Source organism: Nyctibius grandis, chromosome Z (assembly GCF_013368605.1).
Source record: "Nyctibius grandis isolate bNycGra1 chromosome Z, bNycGra1.pri, whole genome shotgun sequence".
NCBI lineage: Eukaryota > Metazoa > Chordata > Aves > Nyctibiiformes > Nyctibiidae > Nyctibius > Nyctibius grandis.
The window spans coordinates 83,331,104-83,355,813 of NC_090695.1; the positions used below are offsets into that span (position 1 = coordinate 83,331,104).

At 37.1% G+C, this 24,710-nt stretch overlaps 1 protein-coding gene across 1 annotated transcript in view; it reads left to right on the forward strand.

Annotated features, from left to right (window-relative positions):
• EDIL3 (EGF like repeats and discoidin domains 3) overlaps positions 1-24,710 on the forward strand; it is a 200,247-nt gene that overhangs the window by 169,099 nt on the left and 6,438 nt on the right. The window contains exon 11 of the mRNA XM_068422961.1: positions 19,791-19,946. Within this exon, the coding sequence (XP_068279062.1) occupies positions 19,791-19,946 (156 nt within the window). The remainder of the gene's footprint in view (positions 1-19,790; positions 19,947-24,710) is intronic.

Here is a 24,710-nt window from a genome sequence, read left to right on the forward strand (position 1 = left end):
GGAAAAACCAGTGGCTGATAAAGATAGCAGATTGTTTGAAGATTGGCAAAGCAACTGTTATATATATACCTACACATTTTTAAAATTATTGCAAGTAGCAATCCGTTTGGGTTGGGTGTTTTTCTGCCAACCTAATCTCCAGTATTAGAGAATATTACTGAGATTTTTCATCAACACAGTTAGAAAAGAGTTGTCTCAGTGCTGCAATTGACTTATTCTTTCAGTTTAACATATGATCATCTTTTTTACATCACAAAGTCTCTTGTTTGAAAACAAAGGCAAAATTGTATTCCAAATATTTATACACTTTTTGTGATATATATGCAAAACCATCTCTATCTACAAAGACTCATGCCATCCTAAGACCTACTTATTTTCATTGCCTAGCGTTTCTTTACAGTGTTTAAGCTTCAAAGTGATCAAATGAAAGAGTTGTTATTTAAAGGCTAAAACAGACACAGCTTCTACTCAGTTTTTCTTATAGACTACTCTTACATAAAGTAGACTTTGTGCTATGTTTCTCTAGTATTTACAAAACTTGACAGTGGTATGTGTTGTGCTTTGCACCACCAACACGAGTCATCTGAAATTGTCTAAATACTAAGACAAATGAAGATTAGGAGAAGACAGAGGGTAATCATGCCTAATGCTATGTCAGCTCCAGCAGCCTCATGCAGAGCACAGCCAACATGAGCCTAGGGAGACAACCCAGCCCCTTTTTCTGCATTTCACCAAGTTATTGGCTATATAACGTGACGCAAAGGGACTAAACCACAGCAATTTCTAATTTTACAGATTCTATATATAAAATCTACATGTGCAATTTATAGATATCTTAAAATATCTACTTCTAATTAGTTGCTTAGGCTCCTTTTATAGTCAATGAAAAGAGGACAGCACTATCAGGGGATAATTCATCCAACCCTCTGTGTGTTAAGTTTCCTGTTATGAATCACCCTGGAGATACGCCTTTACTCTGTTAGCCACAGATAGCCAGAGATAGGCAATTAGCTTAAACTAGAAGATGAATTTTTGAATTATGGAAGTTATGTGAGGTGAATCCTTCCCTTTTTTAAAATGGGAAGAGAACATTAGTTTTCATCTCATATTGTTTAGCTGGGGTTATTTTAATGTTGGTGTTCATTCTGTCACTAAAAAAAGGAATGTTGTTTCCTGTTTCTCATGTGGTATTGGCTTCTCGTCTATTATTGCACCTGCCTCTTTCTCCCTTTTTTTTTTATTGCATTTACCTGTTTATTTGTAATTAATTCTGCAGAAGCTTACTAGATAGAAAATCGCTATATTATAGCATTTCTTAAATGCTGAAAACAACGCATAAGGAGAAAATTGTGTGGAATGCTTAATTATCTTTTGAATTGTGTTGTTAGCAAAGCAAGCATTAATATTAATACTGGTTAAAGAACATAAATAAGTGGCTTCTGTCTGACCACGAGCTTAAACATTTATTTTAACACCCACACTCTGGAAAAAAAAAAAAAAAAAATTAAATAAGGACTTGAAAGACCCAAAATTTGAATAGGTTAAAATCTTAGTTTAAGACCAATCTAGTAATTAACATAATGAAGAAATTACATTACTTCTAGAAGGCCTGGACTGCGAAGCAGTGTGTTGTGACTGCTCTTTGAAAGGTACAGTGTTCTATGAGAATTGTAAGCTTAATTATAACACATTATAAACAAAGGGCATGCATCTTTCTCTGCAGATTCAATAGAACACAGCCATCACCAACAGATCAGGAAAGGAATCAATGTCCTTTACATGTACAGCAACAAAAGGTCTCTCTCATTCTTCAGATGCCAAGTTGGTACTGTTTTTTAATTACAATTTCTCGCAAGCAGAAAAGTGAGTTCTCAGATTGCAGATGGCAACAGATAAGTTGTGCAGAGATCAGCCATTCTTCGTGCCATTTTATTGAGATACTGAAAGATATTTACAGTCAATATTGGTCATTTTATCTTTTCAACTCCAAGGAATCTTTTTCTTTTCTTGTGGTTCTTGGCAAGGCAGCTATCATTTTCTGCTTGAAGGACTTGGACACTCAGCTTTGGCATCTCCTTGGTCTTATGCCCGCCTCGATGAGGAGCTTCACAGAGTAATATTCTGTTCACACCGTTTGATAGCTCACAGGATGCAGCAACATAACAAGGCAGGTCGTGATTAAATTATTAATATGGATCTTTTCTTTCCCATCCTTTTGCCAGAAACTCGCTATAGGTAAACTTCCCTATAAAAAGCAGCCAGTGGTAGAATAAGGTAGTAATGGACAAACAGTTCCGAGTGATTTAGTCAAAGACAAAAGCACGTAAAGAAAGATGCCCACTTCTAAATTGCACACTGTTGAATTTACCTACTTTACACTGCCTAGGCCAGAATACCAAACAGGTCACTTTACTGGCTTCTTCAATTGCCTGTGAAGTATAGACTTGAGTTTGCACCTAGATGATCACTGTTTGCTTTTAGGACAGTGTGTAGCTCAAGATGAACAGCAAGCTTTTTTTCTTTCTTTTTTTTTTAAAAAAAAACCCTGATCTCTCCATATGTTGCCAATGTTCTTTTAGCACTACAAACAAACACGTAGCTTAGAGAAATGGTATTAAGAGTTATGCCTTGATTTCCTAGTTGCAGTTACCTGCCAGCAAATATTTGATGGCCATTCCAGAGGTCACTCTCTAACTCAGTTTTTCCCCCAGATCATTTCAAGTTAAATGCATTATTCACATTAATAATGTTACTAAATTGTGCATTTCAGCATTGCCCTTCCTAAATTGCTTTTGACTTTGCAAAGCTTTCTTCTGCAATTCATTTTATGGAAATGTTTATAGTGGTAATTGAATTTAAGCCTTGAAATTAAATAAGGCAGCATAAAATCTTGGTTTATTTTGCCTTTTCAATGCTGTATGTAGGTTGTATTTTATCATTTAGGTAGAAAAGTCTAGAGCCTTTGTACAATCATTTATTTTACTCTGGCCAAATACAAGGGGATTGTTAGAATGAGAGGCAGAGTACAGAAGTTCTTTGTTGAGAGGTGTCCAGGGAATAGGCAACACATAGATACCGCATGATTATTTCCTGCGATAAATTTTGTATGACATCACCTTCATTAACAGGTACAAAGGAAAGAGTCCATCTAAACTGCAAATTAGTATGGTTAAGATTTTATAGGCAAAAAATGTTTCATAGCACACAGTCCTACTCTGTTCAGTGAATTATATTCCCTACTCGCTCTGTTAAGTCTTCAGTAAAAAATGAGGGGTTAACTCGGTGTTCCAGAGCCTATCTCTGAAAGCTAACAGATTCATCATCACTAACAAAAATTACTTGAGAAGTTTCCATAAACAGTTGAATCATGTCTAGATCTAAAGCATTGCAAGAGAGTGCTGTCAATTCCCATACTGACTTGTAGGTTTTCTCTGTGTATCACTCCCCTGCAGATGAAAGTTAAATTGAATAATGACCCATTTCCTATTACAATAACAGTTTTTGATCCTGCTTTAAGAAATCTAGGAGTGTAAGCTACTCTCTGGTTGTTCTAAATTTTGCTGTACATAGGATTTGAGTCTGAAGTATTTTTTGTTACTGTGGAGTGGAAATTTTGCTCTTACTTGATGCCAATAGCAGCACTGAAAATAGCATGCGTTAAATTTTAATGGAGAGTGTTAGTTTTTTATTCTTTTAAATTCCTGCATGTTTTACCTAGCTATCCTTTCCACTGATTTGAAATAATGTTCTGTCTCTATTTGTAAAAAAAAAAAGCATATTTTCCTTGCCCTCTTTTGAAATATCAAAATGGCTACAGAATCAGCTAGATAGCAATACAGAAGGAAAGGATGCAAATGTATTTCTTATTCATGCCTTCTTCTTCCATGGCAATGTTTCAAAATAGCATCCACTTTTTCCTAATAAAACTGTTCATTGTTTTCATAGATACATCTGAATTAGTTTTAGACTCAAGCACAATTGGACACAGTTGTTGCCCCACAATAGTTTCGGTCTTGACAAGACGAAAGGATGACAAAGAAAATACAGATGAGGGAGAGAAATGAAGCGACCTTGACAAGGTCAAGTATCTTTAAGCAGCAGAAAGTACCTGATGTAAAAACAGATGAAACAAAAGCCAGTGCAGGATGAAAGCAAAAGAACAGAATGGAACTGTGTCTAGTTCTGTTTTCTGATAGCTGGATCCTTTATTAACTGGACTGTGCTGTTTTTATCAGCTCTGAACATTTGTTCCCAAATGTTACTTCTTGACTAAGCAAGACACTTGTATTTTCTCCATGTGTCTGTCAGGATTTTATGACTAAAATATACAAAGGTCTTGTATATCTTCACTTGTATATCTTTTTATCTTCACTGAATGGGCCTCTTAATTTTGCATTCACATGATTTTAGTCTTTATGCCACTTTAAAAGCACAGTGAGGCTGTATTACAAGATTCTGGTTGACTTCAGAACACATTCATTCAAAATCTGTTCTTCATTTTCTCATTCTGTTCCCTACGTAAAATAGATAGAAACAGATCGGTTCCTAACTTGGCAAATGGTGAACAGAGATTGTATCTTTTTTGCAAAGTAAATAATGAAATTGAGACACAAAACACAAGAAGTATTGGTGGCAAAGGAACCTCAAGTTAATCTAAATTATAAAGAAACAAACTACCTTACAGCCTTCTTCAGAGTAGGGGAAAACGTGCTTAACCAGGCTGACAGTTACCTAGCAGTAAGCAGAAAAATGAAACAGTCCTATCTCAGCGTGTTAAAGCATCACATAAAGTAGATATGCACATTTCTCTTGCTGTTTCTGAATCTTAGCCTATTCATTGGTTTCATCATGTATTTCTCCCCAATAACATCCCAATCATAGTTTAGTGTTGGTCTCAGCAGAATACTTAATATCTTGGTTTTTTTGTTGTTTTTGGTTTCCATGTTAACTCGGGTGTGTCTATATAGCAATGTATGGTGCAAGACCCTCTTTCCACTCTGCTTAATAACATTCTTTCTGTTTGATCCTCAAGTAACGCAAGAGCAGTTTCCCTGTCAGAAAACATGACATATGAGAAAAATCTTAGCAGAAAAGGTGAGAAAGAGAGAAGGACAATTTAAAAGTGAAATCACAGTAGATACAAAAATACTGCAACTAAACATTTCTTCAATTATCTGGGTCTTGTTCAAGAGCACCTTGAGACTTGTAATATGGAGTGTCAGAACATGTTCTCATTGGAATTTCCTCACTGATTTTGGGCTTGTGTCTGTGTGTACATCTACTCGCAGGAGCTGAGACTTACTCAACAGGCATAAAGATAGAAATGGAGGCAGATTTTCTCAGAATGGAGACACGTTTTTTAATCTACGATTCATCTTTGACATCAGGACAGAGCTGAGACAATATCTAAGTTGTCAGTGCTTGTGCTCACATTTGATAGCTTTCTCTAAAATAAGTCAGATAATAGGTTATTTTAAAGGAATGCATACTTGAAAAGTTAGTCCTTGGGATTACAAGAACTTCCTGCCTAATTATATCCTATACGTAACCAAGTCTTAATTGCTTTTGTTGGTGGTGTGGTCTCCTTAGAAGCTTCATGTTTAACTAACCACAAGATACATTAATTCTATTTCAACCCAGCCTTTCTTTGTTGTATAATGAAGCAGAAAAATATTTTGACAATTAGAAGTTAATTCTATATATAGCTAGTAAAAGGAAAACACTTCTGTAAAAACCACAGATCTGTTATTTATGATGGCAAAAGTAAAAATAATCAGACCTATCTTAATGGGTCATCTTTATTAAGAGGAAATGAGAAATATAACACACCAATACTGGTTTTGGCTAAGAAATATTAAGTAGAAAACTATCAGAAAATTTTTTAAAGGCCTTATCGCAGATGGTTAATGATCCCCCTTTGGCAACATCAGAAGTACTAGAAAGGCATGATACAGTGTTTATAAATATAGGAACAGACCCTCACTGTATATTCCTTTATCTGAATTTGGTTTTATTGGCTTTACTTTGCGATGTTCCTCAGTTTGTCTTATTTATGCTTCAGTTACATTGAACTCAAACACTGCCTCTATATACCAGATATACAAATACTGTGGATTCCATTTTGTGTTTTCCTACATAATGCTGAGCAACCTGAACTCTTAGAAACCTCAGCAGCACATTATAGGAGTAGCTAAGACTTGCTTTTTGGAGAAGTACCAGACAGCTTCAGCTGATGTTGTTTCATGGAGCTAAAGAACAAAGGTAAGAGATTTTTAGAAGGTGGTTTATTGACTCACTGGCTAACTCACATATCAATGTTGAGACTATAAAACCCAGTGACCAACTGAATTGGCAAAGCATAGATGACTCCAAACTCAATAAGGGCCTCAGAGCACAGCAGTCACATAGTTGAGAGCAGCACACAAGTCCACCACAGAAGAAAGCCATACTGCTTTCAGTGTCTCTCATTCAGCCTGTGAAGGTTCTTCATCCACTTCAACAGGATCTCTGGAAATACCATGATTTTCTTCCATGTATAAATATGCGTTGCATGCTAGTACACGTACAGTGAATGGGGTGAACCTCAATCAAAGCATATGAACATGACAACAATGATGGATCACGCATCAGGAGAACGTGAGCCAAATCCAAATGAGCTAATGGGAGTGACAGCCTGACCATCAGGCGAGAGGTGCCTGGTGGCTAGTAAATGAATGATACATTCGTTTTGCTCCTTAGATGAGCTTGCCTGTTTCCTGCCTGCAGATCTGTCTCCACTGGGAGGACTGCTTTACTCTGAATAAACCTCAGAGCTGCTTTAAAACAGCTGCCAGTTTAGTTATTAGTGGTTGACCGTTATTGACCACATCTGCCACCAAACCATTCATTCTTTTCACTTCCCCCAAATGTACATCGATATAAATTGCAGGACCACAGTAGGATTTGTTTTGTGTCCTGAAATACATAAGAGGAGTGTTTTTATTTGAGAGGAGCTTAAAGTCTTGTTTTCCAAGGTTCACAGCAATAATTCATAGTCCCAGAAAGTCTTCTGATATTAAAAATCAAATCTCTGTTTTATGAGAATTTGAGAGCTATTTGGGGGTTATTATCAGAGATTTTTAACATAGTTCCCTTTATTTTCTTTATTCCCCATCCTACTGTGTGTAATTTCGTGTTGTTAAGGCAATCTGACTCTCTCTCTATATAAGCAAAATAATTTTTTTTTTTGAATTCAAGATCATTTTCCATTTAAAATATACATCATAAATACCCTTAATAATAAATACATAAAAACACAAGAGAAGGAAGGGTCTTTTGAGAATTTTGCATCTCTTGAGTTACTTTATATCTCTGCAGGTGCATATGGGGAGGGTGCAATCTTTGTCCTTTTTCCACTATAATTTTTTAAATTTTCTGATTGCATTCCACTCATAGTAAAATGTCATAAAATGTTATCTGGTTTTAGTTCTAATGAAACAATAATGACACCCACTGTCAGGGCAAGAGAGGATAGGTAGCGAAGGACCACAGTGTTGTATTTTTTGACCCTCTGAAAAGTCAAACTTCAAATGGAATAATAGCATTCTGGGAAAAAATGGAGCAATTGCAAATAAGAGTTGTCATGTTGAGTAACGTCTAACTGTGATTTTAAAAAGTCTGTCGTCTATTATGGAAGCTCACTTGGAAGGTGGAAATTGTGGCTAATCAGTTTACGTTGCAGTCCTCCCACATTGCATGAGCCTTTCCATTTCATTTTGACTGAAACAAGAACTGAATTCTGGGAATTAGATCTTACTTCTTGCGTTAAGATATATAAGCAAGTTAAACTTTAATGCACAAGAAAATAAATGAAAACATTAAAATTAATTATTCAAATTTAATCTGTTCCTCAGTTTTACAGAGTACTGTAAATCTCATTTGAGCATTGCACTTCAGCCATTTAGGCAATGTGGTCTTTAAAACTGAAATAGAGACTCTGTGTGAGGAGCTTTCGAGAAAATTTGATCATCCGTCACTTTGTATTGTGTTACCCCATTATTTCACAGATTAAAGGGAAATGCGTAAAAAGAAACTCAATGCCATGATTCTAAAAAGGCATTGTTTATAAAATACAGATCTCTTTACTGAACTGCACCTGATTTTAATTGTCATGTACCTGGGATAGAAACAAAGGCAGGCAGTTCTGTTATTTTGTTACGTTAATTAGTTTATCACACCAACTTTAGGACCACATTGCCCACCAAATACTAGGAGCCATTTGGGAGGATTTTTACAGCTCAGGAACTGCCATTAACTAACCTACTACAGTAAGGTAGAATGTTTGGTTTTTTTTTTTTTACAGAAATGTTAATCTCCAAGATAAACAATGTCTGCTTGAAGCAGAAGTAAAAGAAGCCAGCTAGTGTATGTTCAAATATGGGTGGCAGCATGCTGATCTTCACTCTTTGAGTTAGATTTAAGAATCAATGCTGTGATGTTTCAAAAATAAGTATCAGAAGTCTGATCCAGAAGGTAACGAGGTCAGTGTAAATGCTGGTATTTATTTCTGTATATTTTTGCCGTGTTACACAGAATAATGACTGGGAGTAAACAGTGCCATGCATTGCAACCCCTAGCCATACACCTCTATCTTACTAGAGCAAATCTCTCCTGTTAAGTGCAGGGTTCGTTGTCCATACCATCCTGTAAATGATTTCTAGCTCAGTTGCCTAAAATACTTGACAGAGTTTGACCAATTTGATTTTGAGTTGTGTGGGTTTTTTTGAGACCAATCTTCTAAGTTCTCTGTATGTAACATAGCAAAAAAAGTCAGGAAAGGGTATGGAGAAGGCAGGTTGGGAACGCAATATGCAGTATTTTTCACAATATAAGAATTAAGTGGAGTCACATGAGATCAGCAGGCAGCAGGTTTATATAAATAAAAGCAAAGATACCCACATTAAGAGCTAGCATGGAGCTCACTATAGTAGTGGTAGTCCATACCACTGGCCACCTTTAGACTCTACAAACTGAGGATTTCGGTATTTCATGATTTCTGCACCCCCATTTCTTCTCTGTACTGCCTGTAAGTGGATAGTAAGATACTACCTGTTGTTCATGTATAAGGGAAGTATGTGTAACAAGAACTAGAGGACATCAACAGTGGGAGTCAGGTTTTAGGAGATGGTTTTACTCAATGCATGATGGACAAGAGAAACTCTGACAAATTATTTTGTGGCTGTGAGAAGTTGATTTGAATTCAAGGGGAGACTGGACATGAACTCATCCAAATCTTACAGGAAGAAACCCATCGGGAATTACTAAATAGACAAAACACATGAGGCTCAAGAAATTCCCTTACATGAAAATTACTGGAGACTGCAGGTGTATTAGGCCAACATATATATGTATATATTTTGCCTTTTGCATCTGCTTTTGACCGCTTTTGGAAGACAAATACTGGGCCCTTGTTTTGCACGAGTAAAGCTTGTCCTCTTCTGTCAGTCTTCTACGGAGACATTTACCATACAAGCAAAGGTACCACAGTCGAGGAAAGGGAAAAATAAACCGAACAAGATGGTTGGGACAGCATAATGATATTTCACTAGCATAATATTCTTTTTTTTTCTTTTTTTTTTTTAATTTTCAGATTTCTTTGTAATTCTGTCGTTAGGAGAACTGCTTTCAAATATTCCTGTTTCATTTAGCTGGAAGGAAATGCTCAGTGCTTCAGGACAAATAAGGGGCATTTTTTTTCCATTTCTGACAATCTAAAGTGATTTGATTATTTTCTTAAACTTTGGGGGAACAGGAAAATATTTTTCCGTATAACTCCAGGCTTGGTCAACAATTTTAGCAAAGTGTTAATCCCTTAAATCAGTCATGCCTTGTGCTTTCTGCACACTCCGCAGTAGGTGCAGAGAACCGATAAGTGTTACAGGGTGTTTTGAAAGCCAGGAAAATATGTCTGTGTCAGATCAAAGGCAGAACTGAGTCCCAGGTTTGGATTTGTCCTGCCAGTAGCTGAGTCTTATTTTGACCAGAGGTCTATTTCCGAAGCTCTGTAATAGGGGCTCCAGGGTGTCCTTTTGACTAATAACAGATAATCTTTCTTATGTCCTGGAGAATGAAGATTAATAGACCTTTTAATTGTATTCAAGCCAGTACCTTACAAGATTATTGCCTTAGAAGTGCCAAGCCATTTAGTCTAAAAGGAAGAAGAAACTTGGATTCTTCTGTAAACCTGGAAAAACACTTCACTAGCTAAAAAAGCCAATTCCTACATTGTAATGCACCAATTCTGTTTATTTCTGCTGGTCGCTAACCATGTATCACTGGAAAGAAAAGCCTGTCCTGTCATTTCAGGGGGGAACACAAAAAAAAAAAAAAAAAGAAGAAAAAAACAAAGAAGGTTACTGTTGTTTTCAAAGTCTGGTAGCACAATTTTGTCATTTTTAGTTTACAGCTACAGCAGCATATCTGTATGAAACAGGTTATGCATAATAATCCTGGCTGACAGATGGGCAAAGTCATTCTTAAAAAGAATGGCTGAATGATGCTGCCTTGGCTGCATTTCCTATGAAAATAAGAGTCATGCACTCAGAGCTTTTACATACAAGGAGGGACTTTCAGCCTAAACCCCACTTACCTTCTAGGCATATTTAACTTTGCTTACAGGCAGGTTTTTGTTAGTATTTCAACAGTTCAGTAGTTACATTAATTATTAGTCACTTTGCAGTATCTTGTGTGCAAGCTTGTCTTCAGTTTACTTGTTGATCTATAGCCCGGATACTCATAGATTATTGGGACATTTTTATGTACTGCAGAAAATATGTGCAACATTATTAATCACCTGAGAAAAACCGACCAGGTGAATAATGAAATTCCATATTACCACCATTATTTTTCATTTTAAAAATAAAATGAGCTTCTCATGCGTAGGTGAGTCCATTTATGATCCCACCAATTTATCAGTCCTCCAATAAAAGGTGTCGCGTGATCATCATCCCTACTGAAAACCAAGCAGAAGTTGCAGTGATTCAGTTGTAGGGAAGGATTTTGCTTTCCCAGGCATTGCATCACCAGCTTTTGATTTCAGTTTAAAACCCAGTATGTACTGAAAACCTCAGACAACTGAAACCAGAGGTACCTAGATTTCTCCTGACTGCAGTTCAAAAGCTGACACTGTTTCGAAGTGCTGGTATCAAATGTTAACATCCTCACTCTTCACAGTTCTGGTGTCAGTCTCAAATTTACAGTTCAATAGACCACATTTCCCCTGCTTACAGTCCAAGTTTTCTGCTATCTGTGTTTGACACTATTTTTGCTGCTTTTTTACCCATTCCAGCACCTGAGATTGCCTGCAATGGTCTTTAATCAGAAAATAGGGTATCCGCACTGGGACAGAGCCCACAGCACTAGCACGCAGGAAATCTTACTGATAAATTTGCTCATCAACTTGAGATATTTTAGTAAAATAAGGAGAGGTAACAGAAGTCCTTTCTTGCTCTTCTCGCAATCTAAAGAGAGTGGAGCATGCCCATCCAGCTTCTCAGGATGATCTGTTCCTTATTCATAGATTAGAGGAAAGACAAGCAAAAATGAAAATGGTCAATATTTTTCATATTTTTTTTTTCCTTTGGTAATTGTTCTTGTCTGTGTTTTATTTTCACATTTATTCATAGTCAAAAGCTTTTGATCAAAAGTTGTTAGCATCATTATTGTTAGTACAGCAATAACTGCTTTAAATTATATCTTCCAGAAATTACACTCCTGAAAGCTACTTCTTATCATCCAGTTTTATGCATTTTTTGCTTTTAAAGGCATGTACCATTATGTCAAGAACTGAATGTAAATGAAATTTTTTTCCCATTTCCATACCTATTTGTAGCCATAACTAGGTGCCAGGATCAGCAAATTGTACTGCACAGTCACTGTTTGCAGTAGTGTTCAGCTGAAGACCTTGACAGAAAGATAGCATAATACGCTGTCAGTGTGTTGTATCATGAACTACTCACGATCACATTCTTTTTTTTTTCTTTTTTTTTTTTTTTTAATGGCAAAGTATTTTTTTGTCCTTGGCTTTCGCACAAAAACTTCAATTGATTGATCTAACACAGAATGGTATCACACATTTTATCAACTCTTCAAGTGTACTAATGCAGCTCAAAAGCTTCTTCTGACTCCACCAGATGTCTAAGCCTGCTTAATCACTGGTAATTTAATGGACTATTTTTAAATCTCTTAGCATCATCAAGGACTGATAAGCTCTGAATATTCCATAGTAGGTGGAGAGACTATTGCTGTTTTATTAATGGTTTCTTGATTGTTGGTGACCAATGCAATCAACTATGTCGTCTCTACTAAAGTCCTCTCATCACATTTATGGTAAAAAAACTCCTGTACACAGATGTGAAATATTCAGTGTTAGGAGATTTAATCATCGCTGAAGTCATCATTTTGGAAGACTAAATTTTCTTTTACTTCAGACTACATTCACACCTGGACATACCAGGTACTGCCATTTCCCTTGAGGACATGAATACTTCCTGATAAGTTGCGGGAGTTACCGACACTCACAGAAGTCATTTCAGTTTGCAGGATCAGTATAAAAACAGTATTATCTTGTGTGTGCTGCAGGTGGTATTTACCAGTGTGCTGATACTACAACCACAGAACATCAACTGCTTTGAGTTCCCATAGGAAATGGGTAGCAATTCCCTTTGGTGCTTTTGAAAATCCGGGTCCTGAGGCTAAAATTTGCTGCTTTTTTTTTTTGTTTGTTTTTTACATTTTAGGTTTAAGATAGGAATAAAATTTGATTAGTCATGGTTTAGTGAAGTGTGGTTATAAGAATTTTCTCTGTTAGAAATAGATGCTGCTTTTAAACTGGCTATGCAGTTGACCATATAAATCTGAGTTATCTGAATTTTTACTAAAATGCTGAAAAAATTCTATAGTAATTCAGATGGTTTTTTTCTCTTTTTCCCATAATTCCTATATAACTGTTATTACTAAGTACATAAATATAATAATGAAGGATTCACACAGTCTGTACTATTTAAGAAGCAGCTGCTCCTTAAGAAGTTGCTCATGTAAATGAAGTGACCTATGAGCTTGTGTGTGTGTCTCACTTCAAAAATTTCAGAATAATCGCCTGAGATGTATTTTTGACAGTCCATGGAGATTTCAAGCAACAGACCTCACACCTCAGTTTCTCACTTTTAAATTGTATTTGGGACAGCTGACGGTACATGGTATTCTTTCTAACTTGTTTCTTATATGCAGTTGCTGCAGTCATAAAATGACTCAGAGGGAATGTGCTCTTTAAGAAGAGGAAATAAGAGTAAATAAGTAAATAAGAAAATAAGAGTTGTGTTCTTAGCCGAGAGGACTACAGACATTAAAAATATAGTGGCACAATGTTAAAATACTCTTGAAGGTCTAAGCTTAAATTGAAAAAGACGCAAGCAAAACAAACCCCACGTTTTTAAAGAAGAAAAAGAATGCCACTCCAATCTTATTTCATCTGAAAACAGCCCATCTCTACCTGGATTCATGAGAAGAAGTTTAATTTTAAACATATGCTAGCTAATACAGACCCAATTAAATGTAAATATATTTGGGTTTGTTTTATTTTATTTTATTTTATTTAGAAAGAATGAAAATATTTTATAGTGGAATATTGAACAAAACATTCTGAAATGCTTCTTCCTATCAAATTATTATGGCTTCTTTTAGAGCATTTCCTTTTGTCTCATAAATTATTTTGTTAATGTAATTTTTTCAGGTTTTATTGATAAATATTTACCCTAATAGTGTATAAGTAAAAAGTGACTATACTAAAAACACTCTGCTACATATGATGCTGTGATGGAAATTAGATTTCTCTACCAAGAATGCATAGTTGCTTGGTTGGTTTTTTTCCTTCAAAGTTTTTAGATGCAATTAGGCATGATGGATTATAGTCTGGCTTTCTTTTTTTTTTTAATATGAACCTTTGGAAAATAACCTGAAATGCTAAGTTTCATAGTTTACAAACAAGCGATGCTGCTGAGATGTTGTTAGAAACATATAGATGTTGCACATCTGCGGCAAGTGTACTGTACCATCAGTATGACTTTCCTTTTATCTCGAGTGTTTGGGCATGGAGGAGAATGCTAAGCACCTACACGTGATGCAATAAGATAAGGAGAGCTGCAGTTCTGCCTTTATGCTGTAGACACTGCAAGCCTGTCCCTCCTTTTCTTAGGCTTGGGTGCAGATAGCAACTCTCTGGGTGTGCTGGTTTACCCTGGAAAAATCATGGGAGACACGAGGTCTTACATGAAGAGTAAATAACCTGCCCAGAACAGCTTAAGTGCATTAGACTGTCTAGGGGGGATTCAAGTGCCCAACCATGAGTCTCTAACATTACCTCAAGCATCCCAAAACGTCTGCGACCTCCTTGCAAGGCCATATGTGATAGGCAGACACGGACCTTGGTGAAGTAGCAGCTGGAGACCATGCAGGCCTTCCTCTTTCAGTCTTTTAAGGGTAAGTATTGCCTCCACCTTGGCAGTGCTTCCCTTATTCTCATGTGCGTTGAATCCAGGTTTCTTTCTTTTTGATGCCTGGTGCTTTTAGTCCAAGGGACTCTTTTATTTGACAGGTAGAGTAGACTACCCAGAAATTCATCAGCATCATCTGGCAACAAGTTGACAAAACCCACAAAGGTAAATAAAAGAAAATCTGGCAGAAAAATGACATCTGTAAAACTACTAAAAAAAAGTTGGGCACAGGATTAGCTATACTGGGAGCAGAAACATAATAACTGTAGAAGGAGGGGACTAAGTGAACATTTTAAATAATTATTAAAAAGCATTTTTGAACTAACCTTAACCCTCAGCACTCCTGAAATCTTCCACCCCATTTCTCTCCTTTGCATCTTTGATTTGAAGCTGAGATTGTATGTCCTGAGATGAAGAGATGCACAGCTGAAGGTCAAGCGAGCCATCTTGCCATTATCTTCATTATGAAGTAGGACCCAGTGCCCCCTGGATTCTGAGCGTTCTTTCTTCTCCTTTCACATTACAGTGTAGATAAGGAGTGTGTAATTTTTAAAGACTGTCTTCACTTTTCATACTTTGATTCACATGATGGAGTATCCTTACAGAGCATGAAATGGATTCCTTTCAGGTGAAATTACGCCAAAAGACGTGCTTCAAAAGTTAGTCCAGACTAGCTGGAAGTAGAAACCTGGCAGCACACAGTGTGTAGACATCCTGTTCTCCGTATCAGCTGCTTGGCTTTACAGATCTGCGCCCATTGCGCTGTGCTGCTTGTAAGTGTAAATACAGCCTACCTCTGCTTATTGGTTTCCCAGTCTCCAATGCTTTGGGCAGCGTGGCTGGTTTTGCTAGGTATCGGGAAATCGCAGAAGGTTGAGGCTGGAAGGGACCTCTTGAGAGTCATCTTGGTCCAACCCCCCCCCCCGCCTCTCATCCCCAGTCAAGCAAGGCCACCCACAGCCAGCCCATGTAGGGCCATACCTCTCCTCTGTTAATGGCTGAGGTGCTGGAGAGTTCTGCAGTTTGTATCTTCTTGAGGCTTGTCTTCTTGTAAGCCAGAGTCACAGTGTGTGTTTCTGTTCCAGGAGAGGTGACTTGAACTGTGTGGTCACTCAGACCACTTCCACTCCTGAGTCCTGTCCACACATGGCTTATCATTCATGTGCTGTCCTGCCTCTTTAATAGTCCCAGCAAGTGCCTGGAACTTAATTTGTTTCCACCAAGTATGCAGAAGAGGGAAGACATGTGTTGGGAGTGGGGAGGGGATGTTCAGAAAGTTATGGTTGATATGTCATGGCATATCTACTCCACTTGTACTGAGCTTCCTGGTATAATGGAGACTCAAGCCAGTAGGTTGTGGTAGGCAATGCATGACCATGAGGACTATCTTGAGTCCAAAAGCAGTATAGTTGTGCTCAAGCACAGTGCATGCAAATGCAGTTGTATGGCTTGCAGATCCAAACTGGTCTATGGGCAGCTGTCCCAAATGTCTAGAAGTGTCTCGTCCTTATGTTCCTGCTCTTGGGAGAAGTGAATGTTGCCAGGCAGAGGGTCTCTGCATCTGTAAGTTGCAGTTCTCAAGGACTTCAGGTGCAAAGATGGCTATACAAAGATTGGGCACATCTGCATAGTCAGATGCTGAGAGCTGAGATTGATTAGCTTTGGACTACTCAGAGCAAGGACAGAGCACGCTAGTGACTGTTTTCTCCTGATCAAGAAGACCTACTTACAGTACAACACTAGTCACTCCATGTTTAACTGCACACTGACACACGGTTCATGCTGCTCATCCATGCAGTGGTTCATTAAAAATGTTTCCTATTCAGGTGGATTTATCTGTGTGCTTTTCTTAAATTAAGTCTCCCACAAATCACACTGAATCGTCTTTAACATCTGAAGAAAGGTGGGAAACAGATATCTACAAAGGGAGTAGCTATAGCTCAAGAGAGTTCTTTCAGACACGAGATGTTAAACTGCTTTTTGATCAGCTGCTTGTAGAAATGTACATTAAACTGTAAACCATGGTTCTTCTTGTAACCAGCTAATGATCCTCTCAGTCGCAGACTAATTGCTTCTACCTCGATCTAAATTCTGCTGCATTGAAAAAGCCAAAGTCGCATTCTGATCCTGTTAATCACATTCAGCTTTGAAGACTACATAGTGGTTGTGTGTTAATTCAGCTTCTCTCCCTGGTAATTTGTTTGATTGCCTGTTACTTGCAATCTGCACTAACTGAATATATGTGTTCTGCATCCTGATGGGAAGTTATGACTTGCGTTTAAGCTATTCTAATGCAGATGTTTTGCCTAGAAGTTGGGCTAAATTCTGCTCACCTTTCTGCTCTGAAGTACTTTCCATGGGAAGAATGAAATGCAGAGGTGTTAACCCTTTGTGGAAGGTAATAGAGCAACAGAGTAAAAGCTATATGTCTTTAATGCTAGATTAATAACAATCTTTATTGCCTGAAGGCTTATCATCAGCTTATGAATAAATAAGTAAATAAGATACTAAAGTATGGGAAGGAGATGCAGGTGCTACATCTTTTTATTCTTTTCCTCCATCTCCAGCAGTATGTATTGAAAAGACCTAGAACAGAGTCTGTCTGTTCATTACTTCCTTTTTTTTTCATTTTTTTAAAATATAATACACACACACAAACACACGCACATATTCTACACAGTTTTGTGTAAGTCTTTCAGAAAAAGACTGAACATATGCCAAATTACCTTTCAGCTTCCCTCCTCATTTTTCTGAACACAGTACAAGGCTGCTGGATATGTCCTATAAGCACAAAACAATTGTTACTAGGACATTTTTATTAACACTAGATCTATGTGATAATAAAGATTTATTGTGATTTTACCTTTGAAACCCCCTGAATCTTAATGAGAATTTTTTCTCCCTGTTCTGAATTTCAATGAGAAATACTCTGAGTGTCATGGCCAAATTTCACAAATGTTAAATATTTGTGAAATCCTTTTAGATTACTTTCAACATTTTAAAAATAAACAACTTCTTTATGGAGGCATTTTTTTCAAGTTAACAGGAGAGACATTAACTTTTAGTATAAGAAGCATTCTCTGCTAAAAAGAGATTACACTTGGAAAATACTAATGTTAAAATTATTTATAAAGAGAATCTAAAGTTGACTCTGAAATGTTTAGTTCAAATGCTGCCTGGTAGTGTGGACCAATTAGTGATTCCTTACCAGATCAGCCTTTTTGAAAAACAGACTATTCATTTAGACTCCGAAATATTTGGAAGCAAGCTCTGGAGACATGATGTTTATTAATTCATGAAAGACTGATACTAATTAGCAGTGATCATTTCCCAGAGGCCCACTTAGGCTATGGAAGCAAGCCCCCCTACACTCCTTACAGAAGAAAGAAGTCCCTTCAAGCAGTCCATGAGGTCATCCAAAGCAGACTCCTGCCCTGAGTGATCGTTGATTGGGTCCCTCTCTCTCTCCATTGACCAAAGAGAAAACAAAAATTGAGTTTTGCCTCCCAAGGATACTGACCTCATATTCTGGGGTGCTCCTCTAAGCAACATTGCTGCTATCAGATGGCAATAAATTAGTTCGTCCTGGTAGAACCAAAACTCTGGGACCACTTGCAGATAATGACATTTTCTACTTCTTGTCGTAGTATCTCACTATCGAAGCTTTTAAGTTATTCTTTTTCCTAAGAGGATTTGCTACTCATTCTTTGCTACCTGTCTTCAAATGTTGGGGCAGGGGTCTCCAGTCGTCCTTGTCTGATTGCTCTAAAGAGCCATTTTTCCTCTTCTTTTCTTATAAATGTACTCTTACGCTTTTCTGTGTTTTCTTCTTTATAACATTCAAACTGTAGTGTCCATCTTTCAAAGGCACTGGCTTGGACTAGCTGACTTCTTATGCTTATTTATTTTTCCTTCTCTTCTCATGATTAATTTTTTACACTTTGTGTCATATCTGTTATTCTGTCTTGCCCCACGTTCCACTCAAAATCTAGTTTGCTCACAGGGCCTCAGCTTCCCAAAGTCGCAAGACTCGATCTTCAGCATTTGATCAGCCAGAGATTCTTTGTTTCTTCACCTTCTTTTTTTAATTTTTTGCTGTAAAAACATATCACATCTTCTCATGGAGTTCAGCACTCCTCTTATTTTACTGTAATATTTTTACTATTAGTCTCTCTTGCCTGATTTAATGGACAATATTAAAAATGCCAACTGCTTCAAAGCCATTTATTGTTTGAAATAAATCTGACTTTTTTCTTTTTTTTTACTGGCTTGCTGCATTGCTGGAGGACACAGAATGAAGCCTCAGTTTTACCCTCACATTTCAAGGAAATGTCAGTTTTGATAGGGAATTCAACTCCTCCATTCTTCCTCTAAAAATATGTTATTAGGTCAATTTACTTCTGTTATTGTATTATGTTCCTTGATCATTTCAATGCAAGGCATCTGGCCCAAATCTCATATATCCAGTGCTGGGTTCTGGTTCAAAAGAACTGATCACAGATGTGCTGACCCACGTGAAACCCACTTGAAAGCTCACATTTTATTAGGCTTTAAGACTCCTGCCTTGCATTTTTAAAAGTCTTGTGCTAAGATTATGAAATAAAGAACTCGAAGAAATCAAGGAATGAAAAAGTCAGAGCTTTAGATGTAGAAAAAGAAATAAAGGCTTAAAGAGAGAAGAGAAGTTCAGCAGGATAAGAAATGTGATAGCAAATGTTTTAAGACAGTAAAGCACAGACTGTTACTGCAAAGGAAATGGAAAGGCACTTGGGGAATCAACCTCTGGCATCTTGTATTCTGATTATTAGGAGCACATGGGAACACTCTTTGGATACAAATTACTTGCAGTGGACACTGCTGTTTTTTTGGGATCATGTATGGCACCTAGCCCAATGGGAAATGGGACAGGATTGGTCCTATTGTGCCGTTAGGTGGTGTAAACAATAAGTAACAAACAGAAAACAAAAGCAAATTGACTTAGAGCTTGGAGAAGGAAAGGTACTGTCTATGGTGTCAGCATGCGGTGGGCACAGTTGCAAAGCCATGCAAATCCACCTCTTGGACTGGGTCCTCTCTCACCATGCATTAAGGAGCTTCTTAACAGCCCTGAGTTTTCCTGCCTGCACCCAAGAACGCTCTGCAAATAATGTACGACATGCTGCACCACTTTGCTTTGGTGTGGTGTAAAGTCAGGCTGCAAACAGAAACTGTTCTAATTACGTTCTCCTGTGTTTTGTTTCATTTCTGTTTTGTTTTGTTTAGGTTGACCTGCTTGCCCCTACAAAAATCACTGGCATAATTACCCAAGGAGCTAAAGATTTTGGTCACGTCCAATTTGTGGGGTCCTACAAGCTTGCTTACAGTAATGATGGGGAGCACTGGATCATATACCAAGATGAAAAACAAAAGAAGGATAAGGTAAAGCAAAGAGAAAATGGATATTTCGGCTGCATTTACACACTACATCTGTAGTACGTCCTGTGCTGGAAGCCTGTAGATTGCATGCTGCCTGCTTTATAGGGTTCCATATGCATAGCATCCCACAGATAAAAGTCAAGGTGAATAAAAGGGAGTCATATAACACAATGACATTCACAGTGCAGTAATATCATGCCTATCAGTGCAATGCACCTGATTTAACGCTATTAAATATGGGACATAAAACTTTACAGTTCTCCATTTATTGGAATTATTTCTTCCTTTAACTCTGGAGAAGGTATATAAATAGCGGTTTATTTGTATATTCAGAAACACTGTCTCAATGCATATTTTTATAAGTATGCGCTATTTCTGTAATTTTCTGTAAAGCACTTCTTTAGTATACCTCATTACCTAGCCATTTTGGATTGATTTTTTTTTTTTCTGGAAATTAATCACTAGGGTTTCAAATACCCAACGGAAAGATTATTTTTTATTCCCCTATTAAATGAATACAAAACATAAAAACTTTCACAGCTTCCTTTGCAAATGTTTAATGAGAGGCATAGAGAAAGTATCGCTGATTGATTTACCTGTGAGCATTTAACTTTTCTCCTGTTATTTAGGATTTTTTTTTTTAGGGTTTTAGGATTTTATTCATTATACCTTTCCTTTAAACTGTACAAAACTTTTATACTGAAAATACCTGAATTCATAATATCATCTCTTAAGAAAGAGATTACAGGATATGCATTGCTTAAGGGAAATGTTAAGCAAGCTGACAAAATGTGAATTTTTTGTTAAATATCTTAGTGAGATCATGTCTAATTGAAACAAAAGATACATAATTAAAAATACCAGATGGCTGATATGTCTGATAATGCATGTGTCAAATCTGGTGTTTTTAACATCTGTATTCAGGGTGATAAACACTCCCATTTGTACTTATTTTTCTTAGAATAAACAAAAAATCCTTCAGTAAAAAATTAATACCCTTCATATAGGTCAATTAAATTCATTTTTTTGAAGTAATGAGTAAGCTTTTGATATGTATTGATACGTGTTGTATGAGTACAGGTAGATCGATGGATGAGGGGTTAGACAACTGCATCTCTTAAATTTCACTGATTTTAAATGACTGATCAAATGTACGTCCATTTATTAGGGGAAGGTGTCCTAAATTACTGGACTAAATATGTACGTAACTGTGTGTATGTGTCTGCATAGACATGTTACATTTGTGATATTATTATCCAAAGATGACACTGTAAAGTTCCGCTGTTAAAAGCCAAATGGCAGTTCACTGTGGTTTTATCCTGCACTGAGATTTTTCCCCATCAAATTCTAAAGGGTTTTAGATAGGGAAAACAAAATCAGTTGTTTTAGCCATCCAACTGAGAAGGTCCTGACAGCAGTGATTATGGATGTGTCTAGTATAATTGGTTGTCAGATAAAAACTGGAAACAAACAACTCACCTTTCATAGACGTACCAGAAATGCGTTCAATATAAATGACAGAGAGCCACTTCAGTACTTTGTACACATCCCATTTTAAATCCCTGGCATTTAAAAACAGAAGCAAAAGATCTACTGTGAAAGAAATGTCTTCTCCAAACCAAACTTCTATTAGTAAACTGTTGCATTCATTTTACTGAAAAAGGGAACGAACATGCGTTCAAGTCTCTGGTGAGAAAACAGTCACAAGCAAATCTAAAAGTAAATACACTCTCACTTAACAGCACTGTTCCAGTCTGCACTTGTTTATAACATTTGCCAAGGCAATTAAATTCTTCTTGCTTTCATCATTGGCTGGATTGTTAGTTGTTATATGGATAGTTCGTTAGGAACAATGGAAAACTCTTAATCATTGTCTTAGTAAAACATCTCACATCCCATATTAATTAACATCCGTAAGAATAAAATAGATACATCTTATTATGATTCTTCAACAAATCAAGTGCAATTAAAAGCAGAGTGAGATCCAATACACTTAGTTGGAAATTAGAAGTTAGAACTTCTGAATTTAAATTTGTACGAAATAAACAAGATCACTTGATATGAGTCTAGACCTCAGTCTTTGATACACAAACATTAATCCAAAATATTTTTACTATTTTTAATTTTTTCCATATGACAAAAGTCTGGAAAAGTCAAAAGTCTGATGGCAGAGTCTGACATTCCAGAAATGCTAGCTGTTGATCAGTGAACTTGGTAAAACTGTATAGGAGGTAGGACTGGAAAGGATCTCGAGACAGCACCTAAACACATACCTCTTGACCCATGAAGAGACTATGCTGCTGTCCTCACATCCCCTCTGATATCTTCTCAGCAGAAAACGTGATTCAATGACCCCAAAGTCCCTTCCTGCCACCCTAGGAGTAGGTGCAAACAGTTCATTGTTAGAACTAAGGCTTAATTCATTCACCTGTCCTTCACCTCATACAACGCTCATATCCTGCACCATTCTCCATCAGATTATTATTTAATATGTTTGCAGAAACAGACAGTGATAAAAATTCTACTATATAGCAGTCTATTCCAGTGTTTAAATAACCTTAAAGGTGGAAAGGTACTTATCCCCCTCCCTGCAGTACATCCACCCTGTCCTCAGAGGACACAAAAACCTGATTTTATCTTCGTCTTTTCAGACAGGTTGTTTTGATTGCAATGTGTTAACTTATTTCTTCTCAGTTTCCTTTTGGGGAAAAAATAATCTTCGTTCTTTCAGTCTTTCCTCAAAGGGTATGTCTTCTCAACCTCAGATCATTCTACTTGGACCAGCTCTTCCTGGAGTGTGGTTTCCCAAGCTTGTTGTAGAGTTTCAATCTTTAGCACAGAACTGCTGCCTGCTCCATCATTCTCCCTATTGTACCTGTGACATTGGTTAAGACTTCCTAAGTTTTGGCTTGTTACTCATTATCATTAAATTGCACCATTGTTCTTCTGCACATTCCTCTAATTTGTCACGACCACTCTGAATTTTGATCCCACTTTTAAAATGGGAAAAGCTTGACCACATCTGCACTTTTAACAAGCAAATCTATTTCCATCGTCCATTGCATTACTGAGAATACATAAATTGCATTCGGCCAGAGGCGTGGAGCATCGCCTAGTAAAACCTTCCAGTTTGACACCAAACCCTTCATCACCGCTCCAGCTAGGTGTGTGTCGATGCAGTGTGCTCTGATGGGGTTTGCCCACTGAATGTGTATAGCACCAGAAAACTCACCGCACTCTGGCCTGTGCGCAGTGGAACAAAAATATAAATGAAGAAGAAAAACAGCCAAAGAAAAAGCAATGCTGTGCCTCAACTATGGGGAGCAGAAGAGAAATAGTATCATTGGTCATGTCTGATAGTAACATCTTCGCACAGGATCCACAACAATTTCCTTAGCTTCAGTTAAGATACAATATTTGGCCCAAAATGCAAGAACACTGTAGAAGAAACCATGTTTTCACAGCAAAGTGGAACTTCCATTAAACGTTTCTTCTGTCCCCTGGAGATACAGAAGGCAGATAAAAGATAGATACTGGCAACTGTCAACAGAAACCAGCATATATTATTCATAATTTACTCTCACTTATTCTATTTATTAACTGAATATCTTGATTTCTTCTATGAAGGATAGAATATATAGATTTCTTATTTCCTCTGCAGGTGATTTACTCATCCTATACTCATCCTGTGATCCGCGTACAATCATCCAGTAATTTAGGAGAAAGATGGTTCCAAAAACTTTCAGGGAAAGGAAGACAGGATGAAAGAAAAATAACTACTTTTAAAGTCCTAACAAAATATGTCATTTTACATTCTGACAAAGCAAAGATAAAAAGAATATCTCAGATATATAAGTATGGAGATATTGGTAGGCTGGTAATAGTGATTTGTGGATGAATATTGTGACTTTAAAACGCATTGAAGTTAGAGCTGAGAGCTTAATCCTGTCTCACTGAACATCTTGGTGAATTCCTGAAGCTACTCACTTCTGCCTCTTCATCATTTGTGAAGTTATTTTACAAAGGAATAAAATACTGGTACCTTGTATTCACAAGAGCACTATGTGCAGCCTGTATCTTTGATCAGTCTGCAACAAACTAGTTGTTTCAAACAGCAGGAAATACGGTGTTCAGTTTTCTTCTTTGCACCATGTCAAATGGAAAAGCTGTTCCAAGAACAGTGGCTCCTCCAGCTCCTGTTTGGCTTCTGCTATTTTAATGGCCAGTCATTTGAGTTCACATCTCTGCTGAACTTCTGTGAATGCAGACGAAAAGGTACTGGAGTTAAAAAAAAAAAAGCATGTTCTTTAAAAAATGAAGCCTTTCTCATTCATTTTAGTTTGAATGAGTTGCCTGGAAAATACGAAAGCTTTTCCTGTTGTCTTCAAGAAACAAAGTAAATTACATTTCAGGCTGGCAGGTAGGAAGAAAATATATTTTAGAAAATGGACCAGAGCTAATAGCTATCTTGTTTTTCTCAACTAGAGGTCAGTAGCTCACTACGCCTCCAAAGCTAAGGACATCCAAACCAAATCTGACCTTTTTTTTTTTTTTTAATCACATTCCACATGTGATTTATAAATTGCACAGCCTGCTGTAGATAACTCAAGGCCAGCTGCAATGTCAAATGGCATTTTAGAGGCTGTTTTTTAAAATAAGATGAGAACATTTGAAAGTAGCCTAAAGGAGTCTAGCAGACTGCAACACTGTCAGTCATTATTAGGCATCAGCAGTGCAATTAACTGCAGGTAGACAATGTCCAGTATG